The following is a 12871-nucleotide window of genomic DNA, read 5'->3' as shown; positions in this document are numbered from 1 at the left end:
GTGTAATCAATAAGGAGGATCTAGCAATGTTACGCATGGCAAGGAAAACTTTGGTCAGCTCCTGGCAACTAAGGCTTCTTTAAATGAATAGGGAAACCATCCGAATAGTAAACAGTCCACTGCAGTACAGGTTTCTAGGTATCTTTGTATCTGAGTCATCTTCGTTTCTCCAGTACATAACCAGGCTTCCTGTACTAAGCTAAATTGCTCTAAATTTGTCTAATTCAAGACTTTCTGTCTTCCTGGAAGGTGCACTTGGAAAATGATATGAGCTTGATGCTTATCAGACACTCTGAAGTTTCCATGGTTCTTACAAAGATGGATGAAAGACTGGTAGGAGGAATACTGCTCTGTGGCCATAGTCATACATTTTGTGAATGATTTGCCCTAATTAAATGCAGGCATAGCAGAAGAGGAAGAAAAAGGAAATAAATGGCTTTACTGCCAGATGAGATTAATGGCACAAGATTTGAATTTCTAACCACATTTCCTTTTTGTGATTAGGTTAGCTATTCGGCTGAGGAGGAAATACTGTAAACAGTGCACTCGTGTGGGCTGTAGCAAGGCATTTAATAGGCACTGGGAAGCATGTGATCACAGAATCAAGTAGACTGGTGGACCGTCAGATAAACACTGTTACTTAGCATCAACCTGGTAGAAGGTTATGATGAGCAGCCTCCAGGCCCACCTTTGTGCTGTAGAATACTCACTTGAAGAAAATGGCCAAGACATGCTTGTCACTTACAGCAGTAGAGGATGAGGACAGAACAGAATGAAGGATGGCAGAATTAAGGCATTTATGAAAATTCCCGGCAGTGGGATGATCACAGCTAAGACATCTCTAACAAGATGCCATTCTAAAGGGATAAAGTCAAGTTCAATATGTGGGCAGAGCAAAGGATGGATCTGTGAGATGTGGCTTAGCAGCAAGAGCCATGGGGGGAAAACCTCAGGGATTTTAGTTGACAGTCACATGGATTTATCAGGAAGTAAAGAAGCTTAAACTTCAAGGACTCTTGCTTGCCTGGTCCTCAGCTAAAGCTCTGTATTTAATAGTATTTTAATACTGGTGTTTCCTTTCCCTCAATAGGAGTCACGGAATTATGTAAACGGCAGTACTCCTCTAAGCCTGCTCACTTGCCTTTGCTGCTGACTTGTAATTATGTGGGGCAATGGCCAATAGTTACTTGTAGCTTTAGTTAATAAAAGGCTGCACTGAAAACTGTAGAAGCTATTGACTCTTGCCATTTTAATCAGGTCAGACAATTTCTGGAATGTCAGTTAAAGTCATGACACTTTTATAGTTGTTTTCATGTATTCACTAACCTATTGTTTTTGTGGTGCTGGGAATAGAACCCGGGGTTTGTCCATGCTAGGCAAGTGCTCTATGACTAAGCTATATCCCAAGCCAGGTCAAGACATTTTAGAGAAACCAGAAAAAAAACAAACTCTAAAATTTCCCCTGTTGGGTTCTTCTCCTTGTCCTGAATCTCCATGTTTCAGGCAGGCCCCTTTTGTTAATGTACTTTCATCTCTAGATCATATTTATCTTCTGAGCTCTAAGTACCTCTAAGTCAAACATGATGTGTACATCTGTACTCTTATCACTTGGAAAGTGGAAGCAAAGAGAACCCAGTTAAAGGCTAGTCAGGGCTACACTGTAATTTCAGGCCAGTTTAGGCCCCAAATAAAACAAAAGGACTGGGGAAGTACTAGAGTGGCAGAGCACCTTTCTAGCAAGCATGAGACCCAGAGCTTAATCCTGGCACTGTTAAATAAATAAATACTAGACAAGTAGATTACAAATTCTATCTCCAACTGCAGGCCTGTTTCTCAGCTCTGGACACAAATATCTAACTGCCTGATCACTTCAAGTCACCAACACATAAACTTTACAATTTCCCCTACAATCATCCTAACCCACCCCATTCCTTGACAAAGGAGAGTCACCAAGGAAACTTTAGGAACCTAAGGAGCTTTTAATTAGTATTTTTAATATACTTCAGTCATTTTTCAATCTACTTCAGTGCTCGTGACATAAAAGAGATAATGCTCTGAGGTGCTGTGGTTGGGGCAGGAAGGAGAGAGTAAAATCTATTTGGTGTCTTCTCTTCCCTCTCCTTCCCCTATTGCCTTGACACAACTGGTGGTGGGGTGGGAGTGGGGAGGAGTTGTTAGAGAAAACTGTAGGAATCCCTCCCCACATGTGTTAGTATCTGAGTGGAGCATAGGAAGGCAGTGGAGCACTCTAGGACCTAGTCTCTGGCCTCTGTGATGTCTGCCTAAGCAAAACAAGGAATCCATCCCTATGATTACAAACCCTTCCACACACCCCACATTTCTTAAGTCTTTCTTTTTCTTCTTATAAATGATGGCATCTGACACAGGCACAGCCCATTGTGTATGAGCTCAGTTTCCATCGTTTGTAAAAATTACTAAACTAGCACTATTCACAACACTGGACCTATTTAAAAAGGGGAGTATTACTTGGGGTCCAGATGGACGAAACGTAATACTTCTTTAAATAAAGTCTTGGCAATAAATGCTTTGCTTTACATATTTCTTTGGTTTGGTAAACACACACACACACACACACACACACACACACACACACACACACACACACAAACTACTACCACCACAATAACAACAACAACAGCAACAATATGGGCAGAAAACAGCCACTAGAAATGAACTTCAGAACTGAATAGGGATGCAGAAATGTGCCACACGCCTACCAATGAGCTAAGGGCTCAGGGCAGCACTGGGCTTACAAGCAGAGCACTTGACTGCTCACCAAGTCACCGGGCCACCTCCAGGACAAGATATGGATGGACTGTGTGTGTGTGTGTGTATGTGTGTGTGTGTGTGTGTGTGTGTGTGTGTGAGAGAGAGAGAGAGAGAGAGAGAGAGAGAGAGAGAGAGAGACAGAGACAGAGACAGAGACAGAGAGACAGAGAGACAGAGAGACAGAGAGAGCGCTACTAAGCAAATGCCAACTACCCTGGCTCTGGGTGTGAGATGAAGGTATGATTTTTTTAAATTCCACCTTAATTATTTTGCTCAAAGCTGATGCTCTACCATTTGAGCCACAGCTCCACTTCTGTCTTTTTGGTGATTAATTGGAGATGAGACTTTCCCAGCTGTCTTAGCACCTCAATTCTCAGATGGCAACTTCCTAAGTAGCTAGGATTACAGGCAAGAGCCACCTGTGTCCAATTTTGAAGATAGAATCTTGAAAAAGATTCTCATATTATCATGACTATATCCCAAATTTGGAGCAGAAGGCAAAGGAGAATTGCAGCTCAGGCTCCCAGATGTCAGTGCAAACTGTGCAGTGGTTTACTGGGTCTCTAACTACCTGTGAGTGCAATGTATAAGCACAAAGGAGGCCTAGAGCCTGACTCCAACAGCCTTGGAGGAAGAAGAGAGCACAATCATAGGAGATAAAGAAGTTTTCACTAGTAAACACAGGCCAGCAGGAGGAGGGGGAGAGGGTGCTGCATGCTTCCAGACAGAGACAGTACCATGCCTGACTGCTGCGAAGTCACCAAGAGCTAACTAAAATGTCCCTTTCCACAGTTTTATATTAAGAATCCTTCGTCATCTGACCAGGGTTTCGCAGAGGCCTTCAAGCGAGGCCTCTTTGGTTTCTCTACAGCTCTTGTCTGTGAGGACAGACACCACTTTGTAAAACTCAGGGGTAAAAGGAGTTTAACTCTAGAAAGACACATGGCTCTTCTCAGCACACGGAATATGGAGACATCCACTGCCTGTGGAAGACAGGTCACGAGGCTGTGGTGATTTCTACCCTCGGCTTCTCTATTTACCTATAGGTGGTCTCCACTTACTGCGGTGACAGTCCTCTACCATTTCTGTAATTGTTACAAGCCAACTGTTACTTGATGTAAAAGATACATGTGTTTGAAGAGTCTCTAGCTAGGATAAATGCCCAAGCAGAAATAAGCTCAAATCTTTCACCTAATTTTACCAAGTATCACTAACTTCTGTCCAACATTGAATTTCTCATACATATGTGAGAAATACCAATGCTCTAACTCTAGCCCACTTTGTGGACCCCAGATGTACCCTGTTTTCCTGCACTTCTTTTACTGGATCCCTCTCTGTTTTGTGGGATGTTTCTACAACCCACAAAACACTGGGCAATAGAAATAAGAGAAATTAGAAACAATTGGATCAAGAAAACAGGTGAAGGTACCAGAAAAGACCAAGGGGATGACATACTACCCGAAGCCCAAGACAGCTTGGGAATATTCTCTTAGAAAACAGAAAGTCTAGATTGTTCTCTGAGACTCTGTCATACAGATCCTCTATCACATTACCCTCTCTCAGTGCTGGGCTGCTCGGCCCCTTCCCCACCCCATCAATACCTTGGGCACAGCAGGAAGGGTTTCAACCAGTTACCAACGAGATCACTCCAGCCTCCGTGACTGAGAGGACCATATTTTGAGTCACCCAGTTTTGCTGACCTCACAGGGGCGGTGATCCTCCCTCCCTCCTTCTACCTCCATAGCGCATTCACAGAACAGCCTAGGGCAAAACCATAACTGAACAACTGGAACCCACCTCTTGATCAGTGAAAATCTCTATGAAGTTCTGGAAGGAGAAAGAGCCGGACTGGAGAATGAGCTCTCCGGTGTTCTCAAAGCACTGTCCTGTGAGCACAAGCAGCTTGTGCCGGGCGGCGTCCGTGATCATCAAGCGCACCTGAAACGGCGGGAACAGCATGTGAGTGTGGGCAAGTCCCGGGCCCCTCCTCGACCCCCTCCACGGCCCCCTCCAGGACCCTGCTGGCTAAGCCTATGGCCAACAAAGGGCGTTCATTTCCTAGGAGTCAATTTCTTCCCCAGGGCATGGGGGCAGGGAGGGCTGGACAGAGCCCTGGCTGTAGGATTTATCCACAGAATTCATCAGTGTGGCCATTAGATCCCCAATGACTACTACAAAGTTTTGCTTCAACCATGACAGCAGGAGCGGCTGACTTTCTCCCCTTTTTCAAAGCCATCTTCACAGCTGGCAAGCATCTGTTGCACAGCTGTTGGGAAGTATCTGCTCACAGCATGTCGTCTGTGAGGCCAGGAAAGACTTGTGAATACCTCACAGGCTGTCGCCATGTACAGTATAGGTCCCCCAAATGTCCTCTCAGGAAGGACAGGTTTTAAACAGTGCCCTCACTCATCTGTCCTATCCAGAATTCCCTCCCTTCTCGGTCACAAAACAAGCACACTGCTCCACACACTGTCTTCAATCAACCAGGTACCTGACACTGAACTTTTAAACAACAAAAGCCTACCCTTGCTTAGAAATCTTGGGAACTCAGGCCAGGAGTTTGGCCTAGTGGTAGAGTGCTTGCCTAGCATGCACGAAGACTTGGGTTCAATTCCTTGGTACTACATATATAGAAAAAAGTCCAAGGACAGTGCTCAGGCTCTGAGCTCAAGCCCAGGACTGACAAAAAAAAAAAAAAAAAGAAATCTTGGAAACTCAATTGCAAAAAGTTTTCACTAAGGACCTCTTGGTGAACTTTAAGTGGCAGGAAGCCAGTTGCACCGAGACATTGGTTCTGTGCCCAGTTCATGAATGTTCAGCACATGCTACGTGCCACACATCACACTAGGCTCAAAAGTTAACAGACTGCTGGGGACGTAGTTCAAGAGGCAGAGTGCTTGCCCAGCAAATATGAGGTCCTGGATAATACACACACACACACACACACACACACACACACACAAACACACACACATACACACACACCATAATCCATTTGATCCGTTGCCCAAGAGCCCTACAGTCTAGTCACAAAAAAACCCAAGCACTTGCTTCAGGCCCATCCAATCTACTGGCAAGCCAGGATTTCTTAAATGGAAAAAAAAAACAAAAAACAAAAACAAACAAAAAACCTTCAATACTTTCCCTTTTTAATGTCTTACAGTGGGTTCCAGGCATTCTGTCTAGCCATATTAATCCTCCAGCTCTTTTCAAATTGTAATTACTTGTGAATTTTGTTAGTTACAGGGAGAATGGAATCCTAACATTTTTATTGTGATCCCATCCTTAAAAGGATTGTTAAAGAGGTTCTGCTAAACTGAAGCAGGTAGCCATGGGTCAAAATAGGCTATATCGGGGGCCGGGAGTTTGGCCTAGTGGTAGAGTGCTTGCCTAGCAGGCACAAAGACTCAGGTTCGATTCCTCGGTACCCCACATACATAGCAAAAAAAAAAAAAAAAAAAGCCAGAAGTGGTGCTGAGGCTCAAGTGGTAAAGTGTTAGCCTTGACAAAGTCCAAGGACAGTGCTCAGGCCCTGAGCTCAAGCCCAGGACTGGCAAAAAAAAAAAAAAAAAAATAGGCTACATCATGACACTCAAAACAGCAGAACAGCAGTGCTGGTAGATCATGCCTGTAAATACTAGCTGAAGAGGCTGAGATGAAGGTTATGGATCAAAGCCATTTCTAATAACTACCAAAAGGCCAGAAGTAGAGCTGTGGTTCAAGTGGTAGAACATTTGCCTTGAGGGGAAAAAAAAAAAAAAAAAAAAAAAACTCTCACAGACCACACCCACATCCTAAGTTCAAGACCCAAGACCAGCACGAATAGACAGGCAGATGGACAAACAGACAGACAGAAAGACAGAAGCAGGCAGACAGACAGACAGACAGACAGACAGGCAGGCAGACAGGCAGGCAGACAGTTGAAGAAGCAACCCAACTATCCAGCAACTGAAGAATGGATAAACAGCTAAATGAAATATTATTCAGCCATGAAAGGAATGAAGTGCTGATATATATTAAAACATTCCTTAAAATAAGCCATTTATAGAAAATGTCTGAAACAGGAAAATCCAGGAATACAAAACAGATCTAGGGCCTCATCAAGTGGAATGGGAAATGATGACAAACAGGTTCCAGGAGGAATTATGGCCAGCGATGGTCAGAGGTCTTGGAATTAGGTATTGGTGATGGTTGTACAATTTTGTAAATCAACTAGAAATTACTGGGTTACACACTTAAAAATATTTTTAATGGTATATGAATTGTGTTCCAATTTTTCAAGCCAGGACATTATCAGAAATGATCAAAACAGGGACAAGACACTGCAGATAATAATGCTCCCAGCATCTCTGGCTACTCTAATGTCCAAAAAGCAGCTCTGTTTCCAAGGAAGGTGTGAAACTAATACAGCAGTTAGAAACAGCTAGAACAGCAACTTGGGCTGGATAAACAGGGATTCTAGGTAGTCAGTCAAATTCTTAGGTGGGCTCTAAAGCTCTAGTCACTTTCTCTAGCAATAATTCATAATAATAGAATATCTCTGTGCATCACCTTTATAAAATTAATAATAATAATATCACAATAACCAATAGTGACAGGCCATAGCAGTGCCGGTGTGAGTACTTGGCACCTCAAAGCACATTAAGCAGGAACATTAGAAGGAGGAGCTATTGTATGACCTGAATCTGAGACACTACTTTTTCAAAAACTTCCTTTCATTTATCTTCCACAGGGTATAGATAAATGAAGTGTATTTCCTCTGCTACCTCCCTGTCTCTACTCCTGCAGCATGTGTCCCACGGACACCCCAAATTCTACACTGTCCTTTTCCTCAACAAAATATTATGGCTCCAACTACATGGTGTCTTTATTGAGAGTGACACTCTGAGACAGCACTGACCAGAAATGCTGCCACAGATTGGGGATTAGGAGACACCCCCGGCCCAGGACTTCTCCCTCCTGTGTCCTTTTCTAGCTCCCACCTGAGACCCTGTGGCAATGGGCACTTACCTCCGTGCTGACTGCTTCATCGGAAGGGTTGATCAGGACCACCGTTTCTAAGATGTCACTCCGGTGATGAAGGATCTTTTGTCCTACAGGCACAAAAAAAACACAAAGAAGAGGCCTTTAGCTTTTCTGGATGGAAGCTGCCTTCCTGCTTCTGGGATAGCAGAAGAATTTCTGCCTCTGATGTGGCACCACGCACCAGGATCTTCTGCACTGCCTTGGGAAACACAGTAGTGCTACTAAACAAGAGAGAAGGCACACCGCAGGTCTGTTTCAGGGCTGGGGCTGTGCAGCTCAGAGCTCTCCAGGCTCTCATACACTCTGGTTTTCATGCTTGATCTCCAAGCAGCCTCCAGCCCTAATGGTGGTTTTCATCAGAGACAAGGCAGTGGATGCCAGAAAAACTCAACAGGGCTCTTGACATTTCCTTTCTCATGGTAATTGGGGATGTTTCTCCCTATCAGCCTTTCTTCTGGTGAGAACTGTGCCCAGATTAATTAGGAGCCTTATTGTAAAATGAATGACATCCAGAAACCAGGACTAACAATTAGCCCCAACAGCTAGAATGGCTGTCTGAGGCAGGCTTACGTTTTGTTGGGGGTATTCATTAATTAATTCACTTGCTCATAGAAAAGTGAAGAACAACCCTCCCACTGGATAGAGCGGCTAAATTGCCTCCCTAAGAAATAAGCAAAATCTGTAGAGAACAACAAAGCAAGGTGTTGTGCAGGATGAGAAAGCCTGGTTACAAAGAGCTGGAAACTACACAGGGCCCTCCGCTACACAGCTGCCACTTCCCACACCTCCTAGCCTTAAACTGTGGCTGAACCAGCCTCAGCCAAGGTTGACAGAGGCCTGTGTATAGCCTCTTACCAATGCTTCTCTCCCGTAACCATAAGATGGGAACCACTAAGCTGCTGTAGCAAGATATTCTGCCGTCACCTGAGTTTCTGGGCAGCTGAACAGAAACAGAGAAGAACAAGGCCCTTTCTCCTCCTCCACATGTCTTCCTAGCTAGGATTTACCAGTAGATGCTAATTAGACAACCCTGTAGTCCAAACCAAACAATGCCCACATCAGGCACTGTTCTAAGACTTGATATAATCCCTGAAAGGCTCTATGACATTGGTGCTATGATTTATTCCTACCCTCCGCTCTCCCTCCCCCCAGTCACTGAGAGGACAATGAGTGAAAAGAAGAGAATTAAGTAGCCCAAAGTCACACAAGCAGTAAGAAGTCCAAATAGGTAGAATTTGGGTTCAGTTGTCTGGTTGTATAACTTTCCTAGGTGACTTCTGTACACTGGCTTACCAGGTAAGGATTTGCAAAAACACTTGATGCACTGCATCAAATGCCAAAGGAGGAGCTGGAAAACAGATCAAAGGAATAAAACCAGACATACACATAAAGAAGCAAGAAACTAAGAAACATTAATAGGAAGAGTACTGACCCCACCTCCAAAAAAAAAGGTGGGGAACAATAATAAAAAATCAAGATAGGCAGAACATTTGCAGAAAAGAAAGGAAAGTTAAATAGAACTATTTGATGTCTTCCAAACTCCTAAAGATGAAGAAACATCAAGTCAGAACAACACATAATTCACTCAGGCAAAGGGCTTGAAGTTGATGTCAAATACGCCTGTAATCCTAGCTACTCAGCAGGCTGAGATCTGAGAATCTAAGACCCTTATCTCCAACTCACCAACAAAAAGGTAGAAGTGGAGTCATGGCTCAAGTAGTAGAACACCAAAAACAGGCATTTAAAAATAGCAGGATGTAGGCTAGACACCTGAGAAGACAACTGTCATTTCTTCAGATCAAAGCTTCAGGCAGTACCATGCCTGGAGTCTGTCATCACTGACTGTATTCTGTAGGAATTCACAAAAGCAAACCCGAACAAGGTGATAAAAGCAAAGCAGTCCCCTCCCCTCTCCAAGAGAAGAATCAGGGCCCCTTTCTTTCCTAAATGATACTACCCGCGCTGCCCCCAACCCTGAAAAATACACAAACAATCAACACCAGCTGCAGCGCCAAGCTCCTGCCGTGCAGTGACCAGGGGCTTCCTGACCAGGGGCTTCTTACCATCCACCAGACGTTCCCTTCCTCTCTGGCTTCATCAAATGCCACCTGACAGCTGCCAGTGACCTTCACCTCCCAAGCCAATGTTCAGACAAGTTCATCTAGAAACGCAACTAATGCTGCTCTTTCTGTCCATCTTTGGAAGTCCTGAGAGGAATGATTACTGTTCCCCAAGATGCTATGGCCGCTCCTTTAACAAAAGCCTTTTTATAGGATGCATTTAAATGAAAGAGGGAATTTCAAGGGAGAGAGAGGCAGGACTATTGGCCAGAGATTCCTCCCGAGGACGATGTAACTGGGGGCTGGGCCTTGCCAGCATCTGGCAGAGCCAAAGCCTGGCAGAAGTGCTGTGGTTCTGCTCTCCTCCCCGGCATCTCTGTGGGTGCCAGTTCTCCCGCAGCGGGAGGTTGGGGCACTTACAAGGCTGCATACTTGCAGCGTGTCTCACACTGGGAAGCAGGCCAGGCCTTCTGAAGGAGAGGCCACCACCCTTGCCTGGAAAGGTCTCATTCACTTACTTCAGAAAAAGAAGGTCCCAAGAATGAAGAACCACTCTCCAATCCTTCTGGTCTGCTCTTTCTGCTGACCGCTCCAATGAGTACTGAGCCTTACTTAGTGCTGGCCGGAAAGCAACCAAGCTGGGCCTGGAGATGATGGGACTGTCCTCTATGGCTTCCTAAGAAAAAGTCTTCCTAACCTAAACAAAGCTGAATTTAACTGTGTAGCTGGTCCTGGCCCTGAAGGGGCAGGTGGAGTGAGGGGCAGAGAGAAGGTTGTGGTATGACAAAAAAGGTCTGCTCCCCCCTTGCAATCAGAAGCAGGAGTGTCTGGGGCTCTGCAGGCACCAGGGTCCTGGCAGACAAAGGGGCTTTTGTCTGTGCTCACCATGTCTGCAACTCAAAAAGAATCCAGCCTTCATTTTCAGCTATCACTGGAACAATTTTCTTGTTGGAAATCGGATAGATGAATCGTTTAAAGTTGGGACGATTTTAATAGTTTATATTTCAATAACCAGATGATCTTAAGCATCTTAAATATACATGTGTATGTGTGTATACGTGTAATATATACTACATATGTAATTTAGTTAATTATCTATATTATTAAACATAAAACATGAAGCAAGCTACGAGACCGCTCAGGAGAAGAAAGAGAGGAGTATGGAAAACAAGTGAATGACTAACACATTGGAAGTACACATGAGAGCATACAGAAACTCAACAAAAGCTCAATAGCGGGTGGGGGAGAAATAAGCTGTGAGGCAGGGGAGGGGCTAGCGGGAAAGGGCTGGGCCAGCAGGGAGGATAAAGAGGCTGCATATTGTAGAAATAAACTAGCTGCATCTATGAAAAAAAACAAGCATGCCTGTTGGGAATGCTATATGAGGGGTTGGGAGGGTGTGATAGAGGGGATGAGATGATTCAGAAAATGGTGTAAACATGTGTGGAGATGGAACAATGAAATCCCCTGTATAATAAACTAGAAAACACTGTGCCCACGGTAATACTCATGTCTGGCAAACTACATATATATACATGTTGCTACATATAGCTCTAAGTAGCTGTTGAGGCCAGACTAATCAAGAGGCTGGGATCTGAGGACTGAGGTTCAAAGCCAGCTTGGACAGGAATGACCATGAGATACTGATCTCCAATTTACCACTAAAAAGCCAAAAGCAGAAGTATGCCTCAAGTAGTAGAATGCTAGCCTTGAGCAAAAAAGCTTAGGGATAGCACCTAGGTCCTGAGTTGAAATCCTAGTACACACACACACACACACACACACACACACACACACACACACACAAATAAACAATGTAAAGAAGCAGTTGAATAAGTGAACAAATAATCACTAGATGAAAAAATTATCAAAAAAATTACTTAAAGCCAAATGCTATGCCCTATGTTTGTAAGATTCTAGGATACTCTTACAATCTCTTTGTCATTGAGTTTCAGATTCATCAATACACACACGTTCTTTCCGAAGATGACTCTGGGTGGACACAGGGCCACAACCAAAACTCCAACAAGCTAAGAACTTGGTCTTGTACACATGGCTGACTTTTCTCTCACACGCATTAGTCCCAGAACACAGCAGCTGTTAGACCCTAACTTCAGCTAGGCTCTAAGGTCAGCTGGGAGACTTCTGGGCCAGGACCAGAGCTGCCCTGCCACACTGCAGGTGGCTGCCCATGCAACAGCCTAAAACAAAACGGAGAAGGCCAGCTCCAAGGTGAGAGGGGCTGGAGCTCCAGCCAACCCTGGAGAAAACAGTAACGACTGCCCTGAAGAGGACTGGAACCACTGGTGTTAAGAATGAGTATTTTCATTCCTTTTCCATGATTGATTACAAGCCTAAACCTTATTTCTACAACTCTTTTTCCTAAAAAAAAATTCCTAAATGAATTTCTAATGTTTTGAGACGTAGTTTAAAACTGTCTTCTTAACCCAACAACTTAACATTCCATTGTTTCTGTGTCCTCTTATTTAAGGACTTGTTTTAAAAGTCTTCTGCTTACTCCTTGTAAAGTTCTTTGATTAGTAGTAAGTTTTGCTTATGGGAGCATGGCGCCTGTATTACAAGGGAAAACTGAGAATGAGCACATTTTAGGATCATAATTGTTAGAAAGATACCTTGTACATATCATATACACATACTGTATACAGTAAGTGTCAACTGTGTGCTTTAACTGTTCTATCAATGCTTTCCTTATTTAACAAAGAAGAAATAATCACAATGCCAGTTATTTTTATTAAATACAAAGAAGGTTAAAATTTTTTTATTTTGTTTGTGTTATGTTCTGTCCATTAGAAAATACTAATAAAGTATTAACAAACAAAAAATTCCTTTGTGAGCATAATCTAGAAATAGCATTTGAAGAATAAAGATAGCCTTTGATTTCTATTCTGCAGGGAAAAGAAAAGATAAGGTTCCTGATTTACTGATGATTAGGGCTGCCCTCTGCTCTGTCAGCCACCACTGCTGTCTGCCTTTGC

At 43.8% G+C, this 12871-nt stretch overlaps 1 protein-coding gene across 1 annotated transcript in view; it reads right to left on the bottom strand.

The window, feature by feature from the left end:
• Map1b (microtubule associated protein 1B) overlaps positions 1-12871 on the bottom strand; it is a 91726-nt gene that overhangs the window by 14426 nt on the left and 64429 nt on the right. Inside the window, exons 3-4 of the mRNA XM_090331805.1 lie at positions 7801-7883; positions 4588-4728 (exon numbers count right to left, since the gene is read on the bottom strand). Coding sequence (XP_090187931.1) covers positions 4588-4728; positions 7801-7883 — 224 coding nt within the window. The remainder of the gene's footprint in view (positions 1-4587; positions 4729-7800; positions 7884-12871) is intronic.

Source organism: Megascapheus bottae, chromosome 4 (assembly GCF_031878675.1).
Source record: "Megascapheus bottae isolate mThoBot1 chromosome 4, mThoBot2.hap1, whole genome shotgun sequence".
NCBI lineage: Eukaryota > Metazoa > Chordata > Mammalia > Rodentia > Geomyidae > Megascapheus > Megascapheus bottae.
This window is presented reverse-complemented; position numbering and strand designations above follow the sequence as displayed.